This window comes from Chanodichthys erythropterus, chromosome 13, assembly GCF_024489055.1.
Source record: "Chanodichthys erythropterus isolate Z2021 chromosome 13, ASM2448905v1, whole genome shotgun sequence".
Lineage (NCBI taxonomy): Eukaryota > Metazoa > Chordata > Actinopteri > Cypriniformes > Xenocyprididae > Chanodichthys > Chanodichthys erythropterus.
In genome coordinates, this window is record NC_090233.1 from 15656579 (window position 1) to 15683241 (window position 26663).

General features: G+C 45.1%; 1 protein-coding gene across 7 annotated transcripts; it reads left to right on the forward strand.

The window, feature by feature from the left end:
• The first annotated feature begins 15 nt into the window (after positions 1–15).
• Positions 16–26635, forward strand: LOC137033827 (UDP-glucuronosyltransferase 2A1-like). Of its 7 annotated transcripts, XM_067406191.1 has the most exons (12): positions 7423–7550; positions 7641–7709; positions 7786–7877; positions 7977–8103; positions 8236–8356; positions 9438–9511; positions 9732–9834; positions 21931–22079; positions 22666–22797; positions 25141–25228; positions 25316–25535; positions 25687–26635. In XM_067406191.1, the coding sequence occupies exons 1-12, from the start codon at positions 7527–7529 to the stop codon at positions 25982–25984; spliced, it is 1497 nt and encodes a 498-aa protein (XP_067262292.1). In that variant the 5' UTR covers positions 7423–7526; the 3' UTR covers positions 25985–26635. The 7 variants fall into 7 exon arrangements, with proteins under 7 accessions (XP_067262288.1, XP_067262289.1, XP_067262295.1 ...); XM_067406193.1 differs by lacking the exon at positions 7641–7709 and having other exon boundaries at positions 7420–7550; XM_067406194.1 differs by lacking the exons at positions 7423–7550; positions 7641–7709; positions 7786–7877; ... (2 more) ...; positions 9438–9511; positions 9732–9834 and adding exons at positions 2099–3816; positions 21311–21788.
• The last annotated feature ends 28 nt before the right edge of the window (positions 26636–26663 follow it).

Genomic DNA, 26663 nt, shown 5'->3' on the forward strand with positions numbered 1-26663 from the left:
AGAACTCTGTCTGTGAGCTGAAGCTCCTCCTCCAAAGTCCACATGTTAGTACAAGCTCACTGAGCGCAGAGGTTGTTCATGGCTGTCATGAGTCCCAGAGGAAGCTCCGGTGTTTTCCTGCTAGTCCTGCTGATCCTGAACCTGCGGAGTGTGTCAGGAGGAAAGGTCCTCGTCTGGCCCTCGGAATTCAGCCACTGGCTCAATGTAAAAGTCATCCTAGACACGCTGATCGAAAGAGGACACAACATCACTGTGGTGACCCACACAGCCACACCGTCGGTCACAACCAGCCCGTCCGCGGGATACAATGTGGAGATCCTACAGGTGCCTCACACAAAGCAGGACATCCTGGAGAACATGGAAAGGATGCTGAAATACTGGACTCACGATCTGCCGAATGACAACATCATCACGGCTTCCATGAAGATCAAGGAGATGATTGACACAGGCACCGAGCAGAACCAGGCCGTGTGTAACGAGCTCTTTGCCAGAGAAGACCTCCTTGAGAAGTGGAGGAAGGAGAAGTTCGACGTTTTACTGGCCGACCCTTTATTCATGTGTGGGGAGCTGCTGGCACAGAAGCTGGACGTGCCTTTCATTCTCAGTCTCAGGTTCTCCTTTGGGAACACCGTTGAGAGACTCTGCGGCCAGCTGCCGGCTCCGCCATCCTACGTCCCCTCCATCGGCTCGGAGAACACGGATGAGATGAACTTCCTGCAGAGGCTGAAGAACTTTCTGTTCTATGCCTCACAGGATGTCCTGTTTTATCTGGTCACCAAAGCAAAGTGGGATCACTTATATACGGAAGTCATGGGTAAGTGTGATTTATAATGGTGGCTAATGTTGGTCATGGCTTGTCTTGAAAATAAAAATGGAAAAATGAAGACGATGTGTGTGGAGCGAGCGGCGGATTGTTGCATCATCAGGTTCTGCGCTCCTATTGGTTCATGATTTGACGGTTGTTGTAGAAGAATCTTCTGACACTGCCGGAATTTCCTCGGAGGTAATAATCTGCCCACAGTGGTCATTAATTATCTTTCGACGAACATGTCAAACGAGCGATCAAAGACTTCAGATTTTGGCCTATAGGATCAGTGGAATCCTTTAGGATTTGCAAAAATGTCTCAGGCCACAAAATCAAACCCGTCCAACATGTCTTCTTGTTCAAAAAACCCAAAAACGTTTTGCTCTGACATATGTCACAATAGGGATGATAACCATGTGATCGTGGCACTGAGGAGAGAGAGGCAATTCACAAAAGTGTAGGAACCACAGGAAACATACGATTTTCATAACATACGGTTTTCAGAAATATTCACAGTTATTAAGGATCGGGCACTAAACACATTAAACTGAACTCAAAGAACCAAAAGTACACAGATCATATATGACACTATTCTTCATTTCATTTCAAAACTTTAATCAACCAGATTATTTATAAAAAGAAAAAAAAAGTGTTATTTTGTAATTGTTAGACTATATATGATCTGAGATCAGAGTTATTGTGACACAATTCTCCATGTGAAAAGTTGTGAAACACAGGATTTTCCTTTTTTTTGAGCCACACCTCTTCTAAATCAGTATCATGTGACGCTTGAGCAAATAACAAGACAATACAGAGTTCACAAAAGGTCTTAAACAATTTAACAAATTTTGGATGACTGATTAAACTTACATCTCTGGCAAGAACTTTCAGCAGTATTTTAGGAGGTTCTACAAACTAGTCAAAGACAGTTCTGAAAACACAAGTTCTCCTAAAACTAAAACCTCATTGTCATTCTGAATAGCTTCAACCTTTCCCAACAATACAAGAAACATAAAACCACTGATAATGTGCACTTTGTCACGCAGTAATTCAACCTCAAGTGCACTGAGCAGTACACACTGCAAATAAAGAGTTGTTTTTGCCCAATAAAGTGAGTCATCAGAAGATTAATATGGGCCAAGGGTATAGGCAAGTTCGGTCCAAGAGAGCCGCCGTCCTGCAGAGTTTAGCTCCAACCTTAATCAAACTCAGCTGAACAAGCTAATCGAGCTCTTCATCATACAGGCTATAGGCAGCTGAGCTGAACTCTGCAGGACAGCGGCTCTCTAGGACCGAACTACTCTGATATGGGCCATTCCTAACATTTGCTGCCCTTTGAAATCTTTCTTTTTGAACTGTTGAAAGTTATCAAGAGCATTACTTTCACTGGGAGTCAACAAGATACACAATTTCTGAAATGCACTCTTTTTTTTTTTTCTTTTTTTAAATAAATACATGAAAATTCTCAGATTACACAAATTGACCCTTTGTTGTGTAGAGACATTTAATTTGTGCTGTTCCAGAAGTGTTTGATAAATGTTCCTGGCTTTATGGCCCAAAGAATATAAAATTAAAATTATAATATAATTTAAAATGAATTGCATGTCATTTATCAACAATCATCCAGCATTTAATGTGATATTGTAAAATGGATCTATCTTACTGCAGTGTGTAACAGTGTCTCACAGCAGCCGCCGAGTGAACGCACAGAGTAACGTTATAACATCATTTTCAACACTCTCAAATGTGTCTAATATGATAAACAGAGCTGCGTTACCTCATACTCATGACCGGAAAAGCGGCAGCGGCGCTGGCGACTATGTCATAATAAAAGTCCCGCTGCTCGTGAGGCGTGTGTTGATCAATCGCTCCAGCTCCTCGTTCAGCTCCACAACACTCGCTCCTGCTCTGCTTCATACTACAGTAACGTTAATAATCACATCCATGAACATGATTTCTGCCCGAGTCCAATCCCTATTCTTTTCCACCGGCTGTGATGTGAAGACCACATGTCCCAAGATTCTGCGATCAAACTTGCCGTCATCAAGCTACGCCTTTGTTTTGAATAGGCTTCTAGCGACCTCTAGCGGACAGAATTATTACATATTGTACCTTTAAGTACATCTTTATATGTAATTTGATAATTAATGCTATTGTTATTGTTGAGATATGATTAAAGTGTACTGCTGAATGTACCGACAAGCATTTATGGTAAACTGAAATATTCTTTAAAATTTCTATTGAAACTTACATGTCATGTATTGAAATTTATTTACACATTTTTTTCAATTAGGCTACTTTACATGTGCTTTAGTATGTCAGTCGACACTCAAAATAAATGTAGGCTACTTCTTTAAAGCATGACAAAAGATTTTTAAAACAAAAATTTGAAGTTCAAGTTTGAAGTGCGCATTCATTACAATCAAGCAACATTTTTTAACAAGAGGATGATGGTTTATGCGTGCGTCTCAATCAGCTCCCTAGTTCACTAGTCAGGGCACTGATCAGGGAGCCGGCCACATTCATTTAAATTGTATACTGATACACGACCTAGGAAGTTAGGGAGCTGTTTGAGACGCAGGGTATGTAAATCTGGGAGTGTTTCCTGACTCTTTACTCGTGACGTCACGTGACGTGACTCCAAAGTCCTGCGGCCCCACACTTTACACCAAACTTCTTCCCTGGACACACGCCTATCTTATTTATCTCAGTGCAAAGAGGGAAGAGTGTTTGTCTGTCGCGTCTTCACGAGTTCTTCTGCCATGCAGTTCTTGGGAAAGTCATGCACGCTTCTCGTAATCTTCCACTTGACTGGCACGAGCTTTACGCACGGTGGAAACGTGCTCGTGCTGCCGGGAGAGTACAGCCACTGGCTCAACATGCGCAACATCGTGGAAGAACTGCTGAACCGCAATCACAGCGTGACACTTCTGGTGAGCTCAGCCTCGCCGACCGTGAACTTCACAGCGCAGGAGAGGTTTGAGTTCCTGGTGTTTGATGTGCCTCTGAAGGCGCATGAGGTGCACAGCCTGAGCGAACAGATGCTCAACATCTGGATGCAGCACCCCACACCAAGCAGGGTCTCAATTGGTCTCCAGATAATGGAACTGACGGGGAAAATTAACGAAATGCACCGCGTCATGTGCGGCACCATGCTGCGTAATGACGCGCTGATGGCTCGCCTGAGGGATCTGAAGTTTGATGTGCTCCTCTATGATCCCATGATGGTGTGCAGTGACCTGCTGGCAGAGATTCTGGAGCTGCCGTTCGTACTCTCTCTGCGGATTTCTCTCGGGTTCTCCATGGAGAGGATGTGTGGACAAATGCCCACGCCGCCCTCTTATGTGCCGGTTCCTCCGACGGTCATGACGGATCACATGAGCTTCATGGAGAGAGTGAAAAATATGATGATGCATGTTGTTTATTCCGGATTATTTCGGATGGTCTCGAAAAATTTGGATAATATCTACAGTGAAGTGTTAGGTAAGGTAATGTAAAGTGTTTTTCCTCGCTTGCCATGGAAGCTTACGCCAGTGAAGAAAAATAATATAGATACTTGAGACTTTTTATCTCACAATTAAGACTTTTTTTCTTGCACTCACTTTTTTTTGTAAGAATATGAATTCGCATTTGCCAGAAAGAAAATAGTCAAATTCGCAATTACCATTTTATATATATATATATATTAGTTCAGAATTCCGAAAAATAAATCAGAGTTGCATTCTGCAAACTCAGAATTCTAAGGAAAAAAGGTTAGAACAGAACAGTTCCGCTGCCGACTGTGAGGATGCAACAGCTTTTGCGCCGTTGAGAGAAATTCTCAGCGGAGTAAAGTTAGTTTTGTTTTGGATATTCGTCGCACATTCAGCAATAAACGGCAATAACTCCAAAACGACACGCTCCCCCAAAATCTAAACGGTATTATCGTTAAAAGGGCAAAGCTAGTAATGTTTCACAAGCTTTCTTTTCATTATTTTTGCTCGATCTAACGAGCAATGACCCGCCAAAGCCGTCGCAATGTGAGTTACGGCAAGAAGACTCGCTCTTGGCTGAGCTGTAAGTTGGGGACCGTGGGGAAAGTGCAAGTTTTCTTCGTTTTTTGCTATAACTCGGTGAGTGGTGTTTTTCTAATAGCTCTTTTGTTAAAAGTCCTATAAACATGAGACCAGTGTCATTCAGTAAAAGGGGACAGGGGACAACTTTCACAACCTCTTTTTTACCCCTACTGGTGGAAAAGGGAACTGCATGTCCAAAATTAACTTTCTTTTTGTAATAGCTTTGTCCACCGGGGAGACAGAGACATCAAACCAGTGTCATTCAGTAGAGGGGGACAGGGGACAACTTTCACAACCTCTTTTTTACCCCTACTGGTGGAAAAGGAAATTGCATGTTCAAAATTAACTTTCTTTTTGTAATAGCTTTGTCCACCGGGGAGACAGAGACATCAAACTAGTGTCATTCAGTAGAGGAGGACAGGGGACAACTTTCACAACCTGTTTTTTACCCCTACTGGTGGAAAAGGGAACTGCAACTCAAAATTAACTTTCTTTTTGTAATAGCTTTGTCTATCAGAGAGACAGAGACATCAAACCAGTGTCATTCAGTAGAGGGGGACAGGGGACAACTTTCACAACCTCTTTTTTACCCCTACTGGTGGAAAAGGAAATTGCATGTTCAAAATTAACTTTCTTTTTGTAATAGCTTTGTCCACCGGGGAGACAGAGACATCAAACCAGTGTCATTCAGTAGAGGGGGACAGGGGACAACTTTCACAACCTCTTTTTTACCCCTACTGGTGGAAAAGGAAATTGCATGTTCAAAATTAACTTTCTTTTTGTAATAGCTTTGTCCACCGGGGAGACAGAGACATCAAACTAGTGTCATTCAGTAGAGGAGGACAGGGGACAACTTTCACAACCTGTTTTTTACCCCTACTGGTGGAAAAGGGAACTGCAACTCAAAATTAACTTTCTTTTTGTAATAGCTTTGTCTATCAGAGAGACAGAGACATCAAACCAGTGTCATTCAGTAAAAGGGGACAGGGGACAACTTTCACAACCTCTTTTTTACCCCTACTGGTGGAAAAGGGAACTGCATGTCTAATATTAACATTCTTTTTGTAATAGCTTTGTCCATCAGAGAGACAGAGACATCAAACCAGTGTCATTCAGTAGAGGGGGACAGGGGACAACTTTCACAACATTTATTTTTTACCCCTACTGGTGGAAAATGAAATTGCATGTTCAAAATTAACTTTCTTTTTGTAATAGCTTTGTCAACCGGGGAGACAGAGACATCAAACTAGTGTCATTCAGTAGAGGGGGACAGGGGACAACTTTCACAACCTCTTTTTTACCCCTACTGGTGGAAAAGGGAACTGCAACTCAAAATTAACTTTCTTTGTGTAATAGCTTTGTCCCTCAGTGAGACAGAGACATCAAACCAGTGTCATTCAGTAGAGGGGGACAGGGGACAACTTTCACAACCTCTTTTCGTACCCCTACTGGTGAAAAAGGGAGCTTTAGTACCTTGATTTGTGATAGTTGTTCTGAATATTTGTTGGATTGTCACCATTGTTCATACGCTGAATCTTGATGTCTGTGTCTACATCATCTTGTCCAAAGAATTTCTAAATATAATTTATTAATAATAATAATAATAATAAATAACAATCAGAAAAAAAATAATAATTTAAAAAGTCAAGGGTCAAGAGCCTAAGTAAAGCAAATGCTCACTTCCATAACAGTGACTTTAAAACTTTATTATTATTAAAACAACAACAACAACAACAAAAACATCAACATCTTAACCTCATTTAATTCTTAAGAAGTTTTATATTAAAGAAAGTCAGTCTGGTTTGTAATAAGTAAAGATGCTGACATCTAGAGAGATCTGTTAGTGTTTTTGTTTTTTTTTAACTTAAAATTAGGAGATGAATTAGGATATTTTATTTTGTTTTTTAACTTAAAATTAGGAGATGAATTAGGATATTTTATTTAGTTTTTTAACTTAAAATTAGGAGATGAATTAGGATATTTTACCTTAATTGTATAGTTTTTGTTTGGCAAATGCTTCTGCCAGTCACTGAGTGTTTCTTTTTTAATGATGTTTAACTGTTATTTTCATTAATGGTAAATGTTTGGCACACTTTGCTGCCATGTATTTTACTATTTTTTTTTTTTTTACATTTATTTTTTACAGTATACATTACCAAGCAGTGATATATTATATATTTATAATCCAGTTAGATAGTAAGGATTTAAATTAACCACCACTGTAAATACTACATGGTATTCTGAACCTACATTTCAGGATGTATTTTCATATTTGTACTGGTATAGTTTTAAGTGAAAGGATGCCCAATGCTATTTTTGAAAGGACAATATAGACAGAAAGTGTATATTTATTATCATAAAAATGACAAATGCTTTATGCATACCATTGATTAATACATATATTTTAACTAAATGTGAAACAGTCACTATTGTGCATTGAGTTTAACTTTCACTACTTGTAGGCTAATGAGTGAAGATACATTTGACAAATACTATGTCACTACTATTGTAATGAGATGTAAGGGTATAAATTTAATTTTCCTAAATGTTTTCAGGTTATCGAAAGCTACATCCAAACCTTGTTAAATTCCAAAGGTTATGGAAAGTACATCTTTTTATTCAACCACTTCTCTGCCGGTGTTGTTGTGTTTGGGGAGAGATCTGCCATGTCCAGGCACAGTTTCCGAAAGGTCAGACTTTACGGTTGTTCTTCTGTGCAAAATGAAAAGGTCAAAAGGACAAGTACAATAATATAATATAATATTTCAACTCGTTTGAAGGTCAACTTTGAAAAATATGACGCCATAATCGGATTTATGCAAGTAAACAAGAACCACTGGAAATTTCTGGTGTGTAAAACCATTGTTAAACCATAGTTCATTACTTATGTATATGAAAAACTAACCAAACTATATGTTTTAACAGTACCTCAATAGGACATCACAGAAGGTTTTAGTGGTGGATCCCCAAGGGTTAGATGAAGCTAAAGAATCCGAACTTGCTGCCGAAAGATTCAGGTATTGTATTATATTATTCCCTTTTTTAAATTATCATACAATACATTATCATATGAACTAATATAACTAAATTTGATAATATACAATTCTCACGTGTAGAACATACTTCAAAATGCGGCAAATACTGTATGGTAAGACGGACTGGGTGGATGTGGCATGGACACATGGTGTGTTGAAGCACACCATTCAAAAAGACAGTTGTAGCTGTGGTGTTTATGTCATGCAGGTAGCTATACAATTTAGAACCTTAGAACACTAATTTTTGCATAACCTCAAATGTGTAATATTTAAATTTCTTATTCTTTAATGGCTAATGTATTTTGCAAGTTTGTTTAATGATATTTATGTTACCCAACAGATGGCTAAGGAGGTAGTGGAGTCATTTCCAGAGACACCATCTAAAATCAGGATACCTTCTAGCCAGCATATCCTATCTGAGCTGCGTAAGGAGATGGCAGTAACCATCCTAGAAGCATCAGGTATGTATTTTAAGCACACATTAATGAGAATCATGCACAAATCTTTCAGTATGAGTGCTCTTTCACTACATATATGGGCATGAAAAGCCAAGCCTCCTACAAAATGATCTAAAGTCAACAAATCATTTGCAAAATATAGTTAATTCATATTTTATATATTTCATTATGTACATTATTAATATATTAAGATAAGGCTATATACTGTACAATTAGTGATTTAATTCCTTGTTACTGTAATTAACAAGATTACTTTAATTAATTACATTTAATTAATTAGCTCATATGTGAACAGTTAGATGTTTTTTTATGCTTTGTTAACAACTTATTAACCGCAAAATGTTAGCACTTTGGATTAGGTTAGGGTAGGTCCTTTTCATATTTCTCAAAAGTGGAAGTATTCATAGTTGGGTTAACTTTTATAGCGGTGAATGAGAGACTTTCATGACTAAACCACTAACTAAGCTCATATTAAATGTCAAGATTTATTTTTATTTTTTTGTTCAAATGTATTAACCATAATAAATTGTCATAATTTTCCATGACCTAATGTAAAGTGAAAAATTTTTACTTATTTAGATGTTTACAAGGAATAAAAAGCATTATCTTAGTCTTTACATATGACCTAATTATAAAATTTTGATTTATACCCTGACAATGAGTGAAGAACTCACTATATATTAATCTATTAATACATTAACAGTTAAGAGAATACAATATACAAACCAGGAGTTAATTATTTAATTTGCAATTGATTTGTAAGCACTTGATTAGTTTATATACTTAGTATTTTTTGTCAGCATTTTTTTTTTTTTTTTTTCACAGGGCCAGAGTACAAAACAAAGTTGCTAATTACAGCTTATCACAGTTTTCTTAAATATACACCTTCATTGGACCATAATGTAAGAATATTTATAGTCTTGTAATCAGAGGCCATTTCAGTTTTAGGTTCTTACTGGCTGAAATTTTATTTTTAATGTTATTAAATTATTTTAATATTAATTAATTTTTTTAAAATATATCTATCTATCAAAAAATTAGAGCATTTAAAATAGAACACTGATTTGTGAGAATGCAATTACAGTGTTCAACCCCAAGGATCATTGCTCCTTTTGTGGACAAGAGTCTCCTGCTGGACGTGTGGGTCTGAACACATGGGTTTGTGTCCTTTATTATGAAACAATTCTTATTAGATAAGCTATTTGACATAGATCTTATGTGTTAAACTATTACATCTACTTATATAATTAGTATGCAGATAATTAAATAATTAGTATGGAGTCAACCTTGAAATGACATTAAAGCAAATGTTCTGTAGTACTTTGTATTAAGTAAATAAAGATCATATATTTTCATTATTTCAATTTCCCCCCACCAGATTCAGTGCAGCAGCTGTGCAAGATGGTACCACGCAGTCTGTGTCAACATTACCAAAAAAGGTGTACGAAAACTAAAAAGAGCACTGTGGTTGTGTGCTTTCTGTAAGTAAACACTACTAAATCCTTTGAGACAAAAGATGTAAAAAGATATTGTTTAATTTTGTATGGTTTTCATTTTATGTTGAATGTTTGCATAAACACGAGTTCTGTCAAAATGGCTGTTGTCCTGACAATTTTTGGGGTGAGGTCTGGGAACCTATTAACAGCATTCATATTTTTATGTGCTGTTCCATATTCAACCAGTAGGGTCAAGTCAAGTCTCCTTTATTTATGTTTCATTTTTTTACAGTACAGATTGTTTAAAGCCAGCTTTACAGTATTAACAGCAAAAATCTGCATTATGTAAATTTTGACATTGTAAGGATATAAATAAGGTATAATCTGTACATGCAGTTCCATTTTTCACTAGTAGGGGTAAAAAAAGAGGTTGTGAAAGTTGTCTACTGTCCCCCTGTACTGAATGACACTGGTTTGATGTCTCTGTCTCTCTGATGAACAAAGCTATTACAAAAAGAATGTTAATATTAGACATGCAGTTCCCTTTTCCTCCAGTAGGGGTAAAAAAAGAGGTTGTGAAAGTTGTCCCCTGTCCCCCTTTACTGAATAACACTGGTTTGATGTCTCTATCTCACTGATAAACAAAGCTATTACAAAAAGAAAGTTAATTTTGGACATGCAGTTCCCTATACCACCAGTAGGGGTAAAAAGAGGTTGTGAAAGTTGTCCCCTGTCCCCCTCTACTGAATGAAACTAGTTTGATGTCTCTGTCTCCCCGGTGGACAAAGCTATTACAAAAAGAAAGTTAATTTTGGACATGCAGTTCCCTTTTCCACCAGTAGGAGTAAAAAATAAATGTTGTGAAAGTTGTCCCCTGTCCCCCTTTACTGAATAACACTGGTTTGATGTCTCTGTCTCTCTGATGGACAAAGCTATTACAAAAAGAAAGTTAATTTTGAGTTGCAGTTCCCTTTTCCACCAGTAGGGGTAAAAAAGAGGTTGTGAAAGTTGTCCCCTGTCCCCCTCTACTGAATGAAACTAGTTTGATGTCTCTGTCTCCCCGGTGGACAAAGCTATTACAAAAAGAAAGTTAATTTTGAACATGCAATTTCCTTTTCCACCAGTAGGGGTAAAAAAGAGGTTGTGAAAGTTGTCCCCTGTCCCCTTTTACTGAATGACACTGGTTTGATGTCTCTGTCTCTCTGATGGACAAAGCTATTACAAAAAGAAAGTTAATTTTGGACATGCAGTTTCCTTTTCCACCAGTAGGGGTAAAAAAGAGGTTGTGAAAGTTGTCCCCTGTCCCCCTCTACTGAATGACACTGGTTTGATGTCTCTGTCTCACTGAGGGACAAAGCTATTACACAAAGAAAGTTAATTTTGAGTTGCAGTTCCCTTTTCCACCAGTAGGGGTAAAAAAGAGGTTGTGAAAGTTGTCCCCTGTCCCCCTCTACTGAATGACACTAGTTTGATGTCTCTGTCTCCCCGGTTGACAAAGCTATTACAAAAAGAAAGTTAATTTTGAACATGCAATTTCATTTTCCACCAGTAGGGGTAAAAAATAAATGTTGTGAAAGTTGTCCCCTGTCCCCCTCTACTGAATGACACTGGTTTGATGTCTCTGTCTCTCTGATGGACAAAGCTATTACAAAAAGAATGTTAATATTAGACATGCAGTTCCCTTTTCCACCAGTAGGGGTAAAAAAGAGGTTGTGAAAGTTGTCCCCTGTCCCCTTTTACTGAATGACACTGGTTTGATGTCTCTGTCTCTCTGATAGACAAAGCTATTACAAAAAGAAAGTTAATTTTGAGTTGCAGTTCCCTTTTCCACCAGTAGGGGTAAAAAACAGGTTGTGAAAGTTGTCCCCTGTCCTCCTCTACTGAATGACACTAGTTTGATGTCTCTGTCTCCCCGGTGGACAAAGCTATTACAAAAAGAAAGTTAATTTTGAACATGCAATTTCCTTTTCCACCAGTAGGGGTAAAAAAGAGGTTGTGAAAGTTGTCCCCTGTCCCCCTCTACTGAATGACACTGGTTTGATGTCTCTGTCTCCCCGGTGGACAAAGCTATTACAAAAAGAAAGTTAATTTTGGACATGCAGTTCCCTTTTCCACCAGTAGGGGTAAAAAAGAGGTTGTGAAAGTTGTCCCCTGTCCCCTTTTACTGAATGACACTGGTCTCATGTTTATAGGACTTTTAACAAAAGAGCTATTAGAAAAACACCACTCACCGAGTTATAGCAAAAAACGAAGAAAACTTGCACTTTCCCCACGGTCCCCAACTTACAGCTCAGCCAAGAGCGAGTCTTCTCGCCGTAACTCACATTGCAACGGCTTTGGCGGGTCATTGCTCGTTAGATCGAGCAAAAATAATGAAAAGAAAGCTTGTGAAACATTACTAGCTTTGCCCTTTTAACGATAATACCGTTTAGATTTTGGGGGGGCGTGTCGTTTTGGAGTTATTGCCGTTTATTGCTGAATGTGTGACGAATATCCAAAACAAAACTAACTTTACTCCGCTGAAATTCTCTCAGACCAATGACGCGTTTTTATTAACATCGTAAATCTAGCAAAGTTATATTTTCTGTTAAAAAAAATAATTTACATTTTAACACTATATTTTATATTACATTTGCATTACATTACATAAAATGCTGCTCTGCTGAGTGTTATGGCAAATTTGGCATCTTTTTCTCTTCTGATGTTTGTAATCAATCGGTAATCAATTTACTAATGGAGCATTAAAATCTAAATTTTTCTTTGTTAATATTATTTAATAGAGTTCAGATAACACTAACAGTTGTACTTTTTATTAACAAAGATTATTAAATATTGTAGCAAATGTATTGATCATTATTAGCTAATGACATACTTACATTTAAATTTAAATACATCACCTGAAAGTTGAATAAATAAGCTTACCCACTGATGGTTTGTTAGGATAGGACAATATTTGGCCGAGATACAGTGGGTACGGAGAGTATTCAGACCCCTTAAATTTTACACTCTTTGTTATATTGCAGCCATTTGCTAAAATCATTTAAGTTCATTTTTTTTCCTCATTAATGTACACACAGCACCCCATATTGACAGAAAAACAGAATTGTTGACATTTTTGCAGATTTATTAAAAAAGAAAAACTGAAATATCACATGGTCCTAAGTATTCAGAACCTTTGCTCAGTATTTAGTAAAAGAACCCTTTTGAAGTAATACAGCCATGAGTCTTTTTGGGAAAGATGCAACAAGTTTTTCACACCTGGATTTGGGGATCCTCTGCCATTCCTCCTTGCAGATCCTCTCCAGTTCTGTCAGGTTGGATGGTAAACGTTGGTGGACAGCCATTTTTAGATCTCTCCAGAGATGCTCAATTGGGTTTAAGTCAGGGCGCTGGCTGGGCCATTCAAGAACAGTCACAGAGTTGTTGTGAAGCCACTCCTTCATTATTTTAGCTGTGTGCTTAGGGTCATTGTCTTGTTGGAAGGTAAACCTTCGGCCCAGTCTGAGGTCCTGAGCGCTCTGGAGAAGGTTTTCGTCCAGGATATCCCTGTACTTGGCCGCATTCATCTTTCCCTCGATTGCAACCAGTCGTCCTGTCCCTGCAGCTGAAAAAGAAAAGAAGCCGACCAGAGGAGTGTGCTGGCAGGAAGAGAACATGACAGAGCTCGACTCAGAGATCAAAACGGGCTTTTATTTAATCAAAAAGTAAAATAAAAATAAAAAAATAAAAAAACTATCCCATGTGGGGAAAACAACCACTGACTGGACAGGGCAGGAATATATGACCATGAACTTGCACAGGACTGCAAACTCATGGAGAAAAAATAGGAGAGGAAATGAGGAGGGTAATGAGGGAGAGCAGATAGGACAAATGAACCAATGATCAGGCAACAAGAAGGACGAGGTTAAGACAATAGACATCGGAGCACATAGAAACAAACAAAACAAAGCCATGTGCTCATGCAAAACATGACACAAACATGTAGCCACTGAGAGCTCTCAGACTGTGTGTCCACACAAAACATGAAATGAATGCACACGGCTAAAGAACTGGAACGACTGCATGAACGTCTGGCCAACATGGCTGGAAAGCTGGGAAGTCTGGGAAGTGAATTTCAAGGGGTGATGGCATTCCAGTTCAAATTGTTTTTTAGGGAAATTAAAGGGATTTCCATCTTAAGCCTATGAATGCTATATGAATTCAGCACAAAAACATATTTCAATAAAGTAAATGCAGTGGCATATTCTACGGTTGGTTGCTTAATCAACTTTTGTGATTGGCCATAATAGGGCAGGTGAGCAGGGTGATGCCAGCAGTGCAGTGCAAAAGCGGACACTTGGAGCTGGCTCATAGGCTGGAGTGGACTCTGGACTGTGCTTAGCGGCTGGAGCCAACACTGGAGCAGACTCAGAGGCTGGAACAGACACTGGAGCGGACTCAGAGGCTGGAGCAGACACTGGAGCGGGCTCAGAGGCTGGAGCAGACACTGGAGCGGGCTCAGAGGCTGGAACAGACACTGGAGCGGACTCAGAGGCTGGAGCAGACACTGGAGCGGGCTCAGAGGCTGGAGCAGACACTGGAGCGGGCTCAGAGGCTGGAGCGGACTCAGAGGCTGGAGCAGACACTGGAGTGGACTCAGAGGCTGGAGCAGACACTGGAGCGGAATTGGGCTAAAGCTGACACTGGAGCAGATTCAGAAGCTGGAGCGGATTCAGGGGCTGAAACAGACAGTGCAGCTGACTCGGGCTGGAGCCGGCACTGGAGCGGATTCAGGGGATGAAGCCGACACTGGAGCGGACTCAGGGGCTGGAGCCGACACTGGAGTGGACTCAGGGGCTGGAGCTGACACTGGAGTGGACTCTGGGGCTGGAGCCGACACTGGAGCGGACTCAGGCTGGAGCCAACACTGGAGCGGACTCAGGGGCTGGAGCCGACACTGGAGTGGACTCAGGGGCTGGAGCCAACACTGGAGCAGACTCAGAGGCTGGAACAGACACTGGAGCGGACTCAGAGGCTGGAGCAGACACTGGAGCGGGCTCAGAGGCTGGAGCAGACGCTGGAGCGGGCTCAGAGGCTGGAACAGACACTGGAGCGGACTCAGAGGCTGGAGCAGACACTGGAGCGGGCTCAGAGGCTGGAGCAGACACTGGAGCGGGCTCAGAGGCTGGAGCAGACACTGGAGCGGACTCAGAGGCTGGAGCAGACACTGGAGCGGGCTCAGAGGCTGGAGCGGACTCAGAGGCTGGAGCAGACACTGGAATGGACTCAGAGGCTGGAGCAGACACTGGAGCGGAATTGGGCTAAAGCTGACACTAGAGCAGATTCAGAAGCTGGAGCGGATTCAGGGGCTGAAACAGACAGTGCAGCTGACTCGGGCTGGAGCCGGCACTGGAGCGGATTCAGGGGCTGAAGCCGACACTGGAGCGGACTCAGGGGCTGGAGCCGACACTGGAGTGGACTCTGGGGCTGGAGCCGACACTGGAGCGGACTCAGGCTGGAGCCAACACTGGAGCGGACTCAGGGGCTGGAGCCGACACTGGAGTGGACTCAGGGGCTGGAGCCGACACTGGAGTGGACTCTGGGGCTGGAGCCGACACTGGAGAGGACTCAGAGGCTGGAGCAGACTCAGAGGCTGGAGCAGACACTGGAGCGGACTCAGAGGCTAGAGCCGACACTGGAGCGGACTCAGAGGCTGGAGCTGACTCAGAGGCTGGAGCAGACACTGGAGTGGACTGGAGCTGGAGCCGACACTGGAGCAGATTCAGAGGCTGGAGTGGATTCAGGGGCTGAAACAGACAGTGCAGCTGACTCGGGCTGGAGCCGGCACTGGAGCGGATTCAGGGGCTGAAGCGGACACTGGAGCGGACTCAGGGGCTGGAGCCGACACTGGCGTGGACTCAGGGGCTGGAGCCGACACTGGAGTGGATTCAGGAACTGGAGCTGACACTGGAGTGGACTGAAGCTGAAGCTGACACTGGAGTGGACTCAGAGGTTGGAGTGGACTCAGGGGCTGGAGCAGATAGTGGAGCGGACTCAGAGGCTGGAGCAGACACTAGAGTGGATTCAGAGGCTGGAGCAGACACTGGAGCGGACTGGAGCAGATTCACAGGCTGGAGCGGATTCAGGGGCTGAAACAGACAGTGCAGCTGACTCGGGCTGGAGCCGGCACTTGAGCGGATTCAGGGGCTGGAGGCGACACTGGAGCGGACTCAGGGGATGCGTGTATGGCCCAGACACACACACACTGCCATAGCCATTATGAACGGTGCAATGCTTCCTGGACTGAGCTCTGGGGCTGAAGCAGACACTGGAGAGCATTCTGGAGCTGATTCAGAGGCTGGAGCAGATTCAGGGACTGAAACAGATAGTGGAGCTGACTCAGAGGCTGGAGCAGACACTGGAGTGGACTCAGAGGCTGGAGCAGACACTAGAGTGGATTCAGAGGCTGGAGCAGACACTGGAGCGGACTGGAGCTGGAGCCGACACTGGAGCGGACTCGGGCTGGAGCCGACACTGGAGCAGATTCAGAGGCTGGAGCGGATTCAGGGGCTGAAACAGACAGTGCAGCTGACTCGGGCTGGAGCCGGCACTGGAGCGGATTCAGGGGCTGAAGCGACAATGGAGCGGACTCGGGCTGGAGCCGACACTGGAGTGGACTCAGGGGCTGGAGCCGACACTGGAGCGGACTCGGGCTGGAGCTGACACTGGAGCAGATTCAGAGGCTGGAACAGACACTGGAGCGGACTCAGAGGCTGGAGCAGACACTGGAGTGGACTCAGAGGCTAGAGCCGACACTGGAGCGGACGCAGAGGCTGGAGCGGACTCAGAGGCTACAGCCGACACTGGAGCGGACTCAGAGGCTAGAGTCGACACTGGAGCGGACTCAGAGGCTGGAGCTGACTCAGAGGCTGGAGCAGACACTGGAGTGGACTGGAGCTGGAGCCGACACTGGAGTGGACTCAGAGGCTGGAGCAGACACTAGAGTGGATTCAGAGGCTGGAGCAGACACTGGAGCGGACTGGAGCTGGAGCCGACACTGGAGCGGACTCGGGCTGGAGCCGACACTGGAGCAGATTCAGAGGCTGGAGCGGATTCAGGGGCTGAAACAGACAGTGCAGCTGACTCAGGCTGGAGCCGGCACTTGAGCGGATTCAGGGGCTGGAGGCGACACTGGAGCGGACTCAGGGGATGCGTGTATGGCCCAGACACACACACACTGCCATAGCCATTATGAACGGTGCAATGCTTCCTGGACTGAGCTCTGGGGCTGAAGCAGACACTGGAGAGCATTCTGGAGCTGATTCAGAGGCTGGAGCAGATTCAGGGACTGAAACAGATAGTGGAGCTGACTCAGAGGCTGGAGCAGACACTGGAGTGGACTCAGAGGCTGGAGCAGACACTAGAGTGGATTCAGAGGCTGGAGCAGACACTGGAGCGGACTGGAGCTGGAGCCGACACTGGAGCGGACTCGGGCTGGAGCCGACACTGGAGCAGATTCAGAGGCTGGAGCGGATTCAGGGGCTGAAACAGACAGTGCAGCTGACTCGGGCTGGAGCCGGCACTGGAGCGGATTCAGGGGCTGAAGCGACAATGGAGCGGACTCGGGCTGGAGCCGACACTGGAGTGGACTCAGGGGCTGGAGCCGACACTGGAGCGGACTCGGGCTGGAGCTGACACTGGAGCAGATTCAGAGGCTGGAACAGACACTGGAGCGGACTCAGAGGCTGGAGCAGACACTGGAGTGGACTCAGAGGCTAGAGCCGACACTGGAGCGGACGCAGAGGCTGGAGCGGACTCAGAGGCTACAGCCGACACTGGAGCGGACTCAGAGGCTAGAGTCGACACTGGAGCGGACTCAGAGGCTGGAGCTGACTCAGAGGCTGGAGCAGACACTGGAGTGGACTGGAGCTGGAGCCGACACTGGAGTGGACTCAGAGGCTGGAGCAGACACTAGAGTGGATTCAGAGGCTGGAGCAGACACTGGAGCGGACTGGAGCTGGAGCCGACACTGGAGCGGACTCGGGCTGGAGCCGACACTGGAGCAGATTCAGAGGCTGGAGCGGATTCAGGGGCTGAAACAGACAGTGCAGCTGACTCAGGCTGGAGCCGGCACTTGAGCGGATTCAGGGGCTGGAGGCGACACTGGAGCGGACTCAGGGGATGCGTGTATGGCCCAGACACACACACACTGCCATAGCCATTATGAACGGTGCAATGCTTCCTGGACTGAGCTCTGGGGCTGAAGCAGACACTGGAGAGCATTCTGGAGCTGATTCAGAGGCTGGAGCAGATTCAGGGACTGAAACAGATAGTGGAGCTGACTCAGAGGCTGGAGCAGACACTGGAGTGGACTCAGAGGCTGGAGCAGACACTAGAGTGGATTCAGAGGCTGGAGCAGACACTGGAGCGGACTGGAGCTGGAGCCGACACTGGAGCGGACTCGGGCTGGAGCCGACACTGGAGCAGATTCAGAGGCTGGAGCGGATTCAGGGGCTGAAACAGACAGTGCAGCTGACTCGGGCTGGAGCCGGCACTGGAGCGGATTCAGGGGCTGAAGCGACAATGGAGCGGACTCGGGCTGGAGCCGACACTGGAGTGGACTCAGGGGCTGGAGCCGACACTGGAGCGGACTCGGGCTGGAGCTGACACTGGAGCAGATTCAGAGGCTGGAACAGACACTGGAGCGGACTCAGAGGCTGGAGCAGACACTGGAGTGGACTCAGAGGCTAGAGCCGACACTGGAGCGGACGCAGAGGCTGGAGCGGACTCAGAGGCTACAGCCGACACTGGAGCGGACTCAGAGGCTAGAGTCGACACTGGAGCGGACTCAGAGGCTGGAGCTGACTCAGAGGCTGGAGCAGACACTGGAGTGGACTGGAGCTGGAGCCGACACTGGAGTGGACTCAGAGGCTGGAGCAGACACTAGAGTGGATTCAGAGGCTGGAGCAGACACTGGAGCGGACTGGAGCTGGAGCCGACACTGGAGCGGACTCGGGCTGGAGCCGACACTGGAGCAGATTCAGAGGCTGGAGCGGATTCAGGGGCTGAAACAGACAGTGCAGCTGACTCGGGCTGGAGCCGGCACTGGAGCGGATTCAGGGGCTGAAGCCGACAATGGAGCGGACTCAGGGGCTGGAGCCGACACTGGAGTGGACTCAGGGGCTGGAGCAGACACTGGAGCGGACTCTGGGGCTGGAGCCGACACTGGAGCTGGAGCCGACACTGGAGCGGACTCGGGCTGGAGCTGACACTGGAGCAGATTCAGAGGCTGGAACAGACACTGGAGCGGACTCAGAGGCTGGAGCAGACACTGGAGTGGACTCAGAGGCTAGAGCCGACGCTGGAGCGGACTCAGAGGCTGGAGCAGACTCAGAGGCTGGAGCAGACACTGGAGCGGATTCAGAGGCTAGAGCCGACACTGGAGCGGACTCAGAGGCTGGAGCTTACTCAGAGGCTGGAGCAGACACTGGAGTGGACTGGAGCTGGAGCTGACACTGGAGCAGATTCAGAAGCTGGAGCGGATTCAGGGGCTGAAACAGACAGTGGAGCTGATTCAGAGGCTGGAGCAGACACTAGAGTGGACTGGAGCTAGAGCCGACACTGGAGCATATTCAGAGGCTGGAGCACATTCAGGGGCTGAAACAGACAATGCAGCTGACTCGGGCTGGAGCCGGCACTGGAGCGGAATCAGGGGTTGGAGCCAACACTGGAGCGGACTCTGGGGCTGGAGCCGACACTGGAGCAGACTCGGGCTGGAGCCGACACTGGAGAAGACTCGGGCTGGAGCCGACACTGGAGCAGATTCAGAGGCTGGAGCGGATTCAGAGGCTGAAACAGACAGTGCAGCTGACTCGGGCTGGAGCCGGCACTGGAGCGGACTCAGGGGTTGGAGCCAACACTGGAGCGGACTTAGGGGCTGGAGCCGACACTGGAGTGGACTCAGGGGCTGGAGCCGACACTGGAGCAGACTCTGGGGCTGGAGCCGACACTGGAGCAGACTCGGACTGGAGCCGACACTGGAGCAGATTCAGAGGCTGGAGCGGATTCAGGGGCTGAAACAGACAGTGCAGCTGACTTGGGCTGGAGCCAACACTGGAGTGGACTGGAGCTGGAAATGGAGCTGACACTGTGTGGATTCAGGGGCTGGAGCTGACACTGGAGCGGACTCAGGGGATGCTTGTATGGCCCAGATACACACACTGCCAGAGCCATTATGAATGGTGCAATGCTTACTGGACTGAGCTCTGGGGCTGAAGCAGACACTGGAGAGCATTCTGGAGCTGACTCTGGAGAACATACTGGAGCGGACTTTGGAGAACATACAAGAGTGGACTCTGGAGAACATACTGGAGTGGACTGGACTGAACTCAGGGGCTGAAGCCATCACTGGACACTGGTCAGGGGCCATTGCCAAAGAGGATAGTCTTCCTCAACCTCCTCCTTTTGGCTGAAGATTTAGCAGTTTCGGGACTCGGCCGACACTCTGGAGCGGACTCATGGGTTGGCACGGACTCAGGAATTATTGTTTTAGGAGTGGGCACTGGACTGAATGCTGGAGCAGAATCTGGGGCTGAAGTGGACTCTGGAGTGGATGAAATTGTCCCAACGTTCAGGGATATGGAGGGTTTTTTATTTGCAGGCTCAGGATGAGCTGGAGCGCCCAAATGCTTTCTGGATGGGACTGGATGAGGGTTGTTAATGTCCTCTGATCTTCAGCCATTTCAGTTCTTAGGTTCTGTATTCTGTAACAGTTTGTTGCTATAGAGAAGCTCACAATGAGGAATAAACAAAATAGTTTTTAATTATAACTTCCAACACACGAAACAGGAGAATAACATGGAGAAACACAACCTTGTAACCTAAACATTAACAATACAAGACAAGGAACAGACTGAAACTGAGGACTTAAATACATAGGGCAAACAAAGGAGCTAAAGAGTTGATTAATGAGGGACAGGTGAATGAGATGAACCAATGAATCAGTCAAAGGAAAACTTATACAAGAGACAAAAAAACAAATAAACAAAGGTCAAACAAAACATAACCCTGAAAGACTCAGAATTGCACTTACATTATAACAGTGTTGTTCCTGGTAACATTTGCATTTAGAGTGGGAGTTGAGTAAACATGCAAGACAAAGATATTAACCTTTGGCCAAATTTCAAAACACACCTATACCCTCCATAATGCAATATGACCTTTGCCCAAATCCTGTTGTGCTCATAGCATTCGGAATGTAGGTCATTGTTCCCCAGATCACACTGCACTTATCCAAAGGCACAAACACTTCAGCATGATATCTGAGACTGTGTTTGTGTTCGCACTGCTGTGTGGAGCAGAGGCTGGCAGAGTTTTGGTGTTGCCAGGCGAGTACAGCCACTGGCACAACATGCGTGCGATCGTAGATGCGTTAGTTGATAAAAATCACAGCGTAACGGTTCTGGTCAGTTCTTCATCGCCTACTGTACAGTACACACGGAAGGAGCAGTTTGACTTCAATGTGTTTAAAGTCAAGATGAAGAAAGAAGATGCCACTGCAGTCTGGAGTGACTTTATTCATCTCTGGATGAATGACACAGCCACCACATACGAGACAATCTCCACGATCTGGCGAGTGATGTCAAACTTCATGGCGCTTGCTACTGATACATGCAAGGGCATGTTCTACAATGAGGATCTTTTACACACACTTCAGGAATCTCATTATGATGTGCTTTTTTCGGACCCAATGATGCCATGTGCTGACTTGATGGCAGAGACGCTGAAGATCCCACACGTCATCTCACTGCGCTCAACGTTCGCATATAATTTCGAGCAGATTTGCGGACAGATCCCCACGCCACCATCCTATGTTCCTGCGGTCGCTGTGCAGGATCACCTCACTGACCATATGAGCTTCACAGAGAGAGTTGAAAACATGCTCCTCTACATCATTTATACAACCATGTTTCACCTGAACACAAGGTTTACTTTTGATCGGCTTTACACTGAAATACGGGGTAGTTGTTTTTTGTTTTTTTTTATTTGGGTTAACTTTTCTGCTTGAATTGCGCAATAGGCTAATCTTTCAGATACTGTTTCTGATACTTTGTGACTTGACTTACTGTGCATCAGCAGACTATATCTGTCCATATGTCACAGGCAAACCTACAACAATGTGTGAGACCATGGGAAAAGCTGACATCTGGTTGATTAGAACTTACTGGGATTTTGAGTATCCACGCCCACTCCTGCCTAACTTTAAATTTGTTGGAGGACTACACTGCAAACCTGCCAAGCCTCTGTCAAAGGTAATGACTTTGCCATATATTTTGAAATATATGCTCTTCTAAAATATTTTGATGCCTTTACATTTATGAAAAATAAGGAATCCTGACTCGAATAGATCAAGCAACTTTATATCAGTGGATGTGTGTATGGAGAAGGATTTGGCTCTGTTGGGGATTAAGGATTTGCAATATCATCTAATTTTGTAAACTGCATGTGGCACACTTTGACATGACATTTCTGATGGAAAATAAGTTGTTTAGGTGACTATTTAAAAGCTGGATAAAGGGAGAAAAAAATCTGGGCAAAAATTAGATTTTTCTATTTTTACATTACTTTTGTAACTCAGCACAATAATATTTTTTGAGCCAAACAACAGATCTCATTCTGTGAGATTAATTGTTTACTGATGACACCAAAAGAAAGTGGTTCCAAGCTTTTCAAATATTCTTTGCAGTGCATGAAATATAACAGATGTCGAAGAATATAATGTAATTAAATGTTTACAATCCTTTCAAACCTTGAGCCCTTGTTAGAAATATGGGGCAGTTAGAACGTATCTTGTTTTCTGTTTTTGTGTAACAGTATGTGTTCATTTGTGTCTTTTAGGATCTGGAGAAGTTTGTTCAGAGCTCAGGAGATCATGGCATTGTTGTTTTCTCATTGGGTTCCATGATCAACAACCTGACAATGGAAAGAGCAAACACTATTGCTTCTGCTCTTGGTCAGATCCCACAAAAGGTGTGTAACTTTTGAGCACATCAAATATGGTAAATTGAAGCTCAGCTGTACGTGCAAGACACGTGAGAACAAACCTCAATGGTTCTTGCATATCAAGCAAGCACATTTAAGCGTCTATTTACCATATTTGATGTATGTGCGTTGATCAATGTTTATATGTGTTACGTGTATTGGTAGAGAGATGAGGCAGATACGGATTTCCACAATAATAGACGGTTTACTTCAAATAACACAGGCAGGTTACACCAAACATACACAAAGCTAAACAGAGAACGGACAAAGAGTGCATTATAAAGGGAGTGCAGATAATAGAGTCCAGGTGCAGGTGATCCGTGATGATGGGGAGCTGACGAGGGAAGTGAGTGCAGGTGACGAAACAGGAGGATCATGGGAAATAGAGTCCAGGGAGACGGGGGATCTGTGACAGTACCTCCCCCACCCGGTAGGAGGGGTGGGCGCCCTGGAGACCTCAAGCCGGAGCAGGGGCCGGAGGCAGCCATGGCGGGTCAGGGGCCGGAGGCAGCCATGGCGGGTCAGGGGCCGGAGGCAGCCATGGCGGGTCAGGGGCCGGAGGCAGCCATGGCGGGTCAGGGGCCGGAGGCAGCCATGGCGGGTCAGGGGCCGGAGGCAGCCATGGCGGGTCAGGGGCCGGAGGCAGCCATGGCGGGTCAGGGGCCGGAGGCAGCCATGGCGGGTCAGGGGCCGGAGGCAGCCATGGCGGGTCAGGGGCCGAATTGCCGACGAGCCCAGGTGGCGGTGAGGATCCGGCGGGACAGGGCGATGCCGCAGGCTCGGCCGACCGAGGCGCAGGCGGGGCTCCAGAGGGCCGCAGAGGAGCCAGAGTGACAGCCGACCAAAGGGACGCAGGAGGGAGTGAGGAAGCCAACGGAGCGTGAGGGACAAAGGGACGAGGTGAAAACCGAGGAGTGCAGTCCTGATGTGAGGGAAGGCTGACGAGCGACTGATGCCGAACCGGGGGGAGGATGGAGCCTGGCGGAACTGGTGGACTGATGGGCCACGGTGGAGATGAGGGAGGTTGGAGCCCAGGGGGAGCATCTGGACCAACGGGCCGAGGTGGAGTCCTGGGTGAGGTGGCTTGAAGAGGAGGTGCAGTGTGGACATTAGTGGGAGGGGGCGGGAGAGGGAGGCAGGGAAAACAGTCTTTGAGCTGGAGACTTCAATAACACCGTTCATAAGAGAAGCTGGCTCGGCGGCGGCGGCTGGAGCTGAGGGCTCGGCGGAGACTGGAGAACTTGGCTCAGTGAAAGTCAATTAGCCAGGCCGCATCATCTGGTGGCTCGCACAGGGATGGAGCGGCAGGCTCGGAGAGGGTTAGAGTGGGCTGTGGAGAGACTGGAGCGGCTTGCTTCCTCCTCCTCCGCTTTCGGGACCCAGTCGAGGAGTGTGGGTTCAGTGTGGGACAGGCAGGGAGTTCACTGGAGGGGCATGTGGAGGAAGATGGAGGTTGACTGACTGGCCCGGCCAACCGTGTTTCTGGATGGACTGGAGACATACACTGATCCTGAACCGTATCCACGAAGAATTGGGAGCCATTCAAACACAAAATTAAATCGATAGTTTCGCTTAAGGAGAAATGATAATCTGGTTCATCTAAACGGATAGTGTTGTTGTCTAGTCCATCCAGAAACAGGGAGATTAGACATGCATCAGGCCAGTCAGACAAAAAAGCGAGCTCAACGAACTCCTCCACATACCTCTCCAGCGAACAACCCACCTGAAGAAGCCCAATGAGATGATCGCCGGCTGTGAGAGGTGTTGGAGGAGCAGGAGCCAGGGAGTAGCAAGAATCCATCCTCTTTGTGGAAATCCAACGTTTATGGTCCGTTCTTCTGTTACGTGTGTTGGTAGAGAGATGAGGTGGATACGGATTTCCACAATAACAGACAGTATTTTAATTAACAAAGGCTGAGTTCACACAACATACACCTAACATAAACAGAGAACGGACAAGGAGTGCAGGGAGTGAGTGCATTATAAAGGGAGTGCAGATAATAGAGTCCAGGTGCAGGTGATCCATGATGATGGGGAGCTGACGAGGGAAGTGAGTGCAGGTGACGAAACAGGAGGATCATGGGAAATAGAGTCCAGGGAGACAGGGGATCTGTGACAATATGTGATTAAGAGCCTAATTTAATCTGTTCATCACAGAATGTAATTGTGTACTATTAACAACCTCAGAGACCTATAGATGTGTCTTAAACGGTTTACTAGTATACATTATCATTAAAAATACATTTCTCAGTAGGAAAAACAAATCAAATGTTTACAGAACCCAACTTTTCTGTTGCTCAGGTGTTCATATGCTCAGTACTGTCTCCACAGGTTGTTTGGCGTTACAGTGGAAAAACACCAGAAACCCTCGCCCCCAATACTAAACTCTACGAATGGATCCCACAGAATGATTTGCTCGGTAAGGAAAGTGCTGTCATGTGTGCTCGTTATACACAAAGAACAATAATTAGTGTCAGATAGATACTAACTTCATTTTATCTGACAGGACATCCAAAAACAAAGGCCTTCATTACCCATGGTGGGACAAATGGACTGTATGAGGCTATTTATCATGGCGTCCCAATGGTGGGTTTTCCACTGTTTGCTGATCAGCCTGATAACATGATGCACATGAAAACCAAAGGAGCTGCTGTTGTTCTTGATATCAACACAATGGAGTCCAATGACCTGGTGGACGCGCTCAAGACTGTCTTAAATAATCCATCGTGAGTTAAGTCTTTCATAAGCTTGAATAATCCATTTCCAAAGGCCTCGACTAGTTAATTTCAGTTGTTTAAAAAGAACCATAAAATGGTGTTTCTCAGTTGATCATTTGTAGAGCTTATCTTGCAGCACTTCTTTTTCTTCTCTAATCAGGTACAAAGAAAGCATCATGAGACTGTCCAGAATCCACCATGATCAGCCAATGAAGCCTCTGGACCAGGCAGTTTTCTGGATCGAGTTTGTGATGAGGAATAAAGGAGCTAAACATCTTCGAGTTCAGGCACATGACCTGAGCTGGTATCAGTACCACTGCCTGGACGTAGTGGCCTTCTTACTCTCAGTTGTTGCACTGATCACATTCCTCTTTATTAAAACATGCAGTTTCTTTTTCCGTAAATGTTTCAGAAAGATGCATCCTGATGGCAAAGCACAAAAGAATAAGAAAGAGTGAATGTATAGTTGCATTGCCCTCAATACTTTTGGACAGAGATTCGGTACACGTGTGTGACGGCCATTGTGTGTTTTGTGTATTTTGCAAATGTACTTAAAGGTGCAGTATGTTATATTGATTGCTAGCTGCTGAATTAGTTACTGCAATCCAAAGTCATAATATTGGAGAGAGTTGTTTCCCCGCTCCTCCTCAGACTCCACGCTCACACGGGTTGCCAGATTGAGTACTTATCTGTGATAAAAGACCCAGTTAGTTTTTAACAAAATATGCTGTGTTTTCCACCAATTGGCAACCTGGGGTGTCAAAATACTATTGGGTAAATTGTCAGTGGGCGGGATCACAGATCAAAACAAAAACAGACATTCTGACCCCTAATGCACATTTCAAAGGAGAATAACTGGCTATAGCATTGTTTTTCTCAGAAACAAGTATTTGTACTTTGTATGTTTCCTAAATCTCTGCAAACATATGGCATTTTTATGGTTTACTACAGTCAAAAATTACATAAAGCACTTTTAATGAAACAAACACATGTGAATGTTCATGTAAAATAAACATATTACTTGATTTTCCATGCTGCTGGTGAGTCACAATTTTCTGAAATGTACTATCATTTTTTAGATGACTAACACAAAATAAACACTTATATGTTCTCTGATATCGTACTAGTAATTCCTCC

What these genes read in the sequence shown, in the direction of transcription:
- LOC137033827 (XM_067406187.1), top strand. Translation starts at nt 79, where the DNA reads ATGGCTGTCATGAGTCCCAGAGGAAGCTCCGGTGTTTTCCTGCTAGTC. An exon ending in TTGGTCAGATCCCACAAAAG is followed by an intron (nt 22,798 to 25,140) that starts GTGTGTAACTTT and finishes CTGTCTCCACAG; the next exon opens with GTTGTTTGGCGTTACAGTGG. An exon ending in ACTGTCTTAAATAATCCATC is followed by an intron (nt 25,536 to 25,686) that starts GTGAGTTAAGTC and finishes TTCTCTAATCAG; the next exon opens with GTACAAAGAAAGCATCATGA.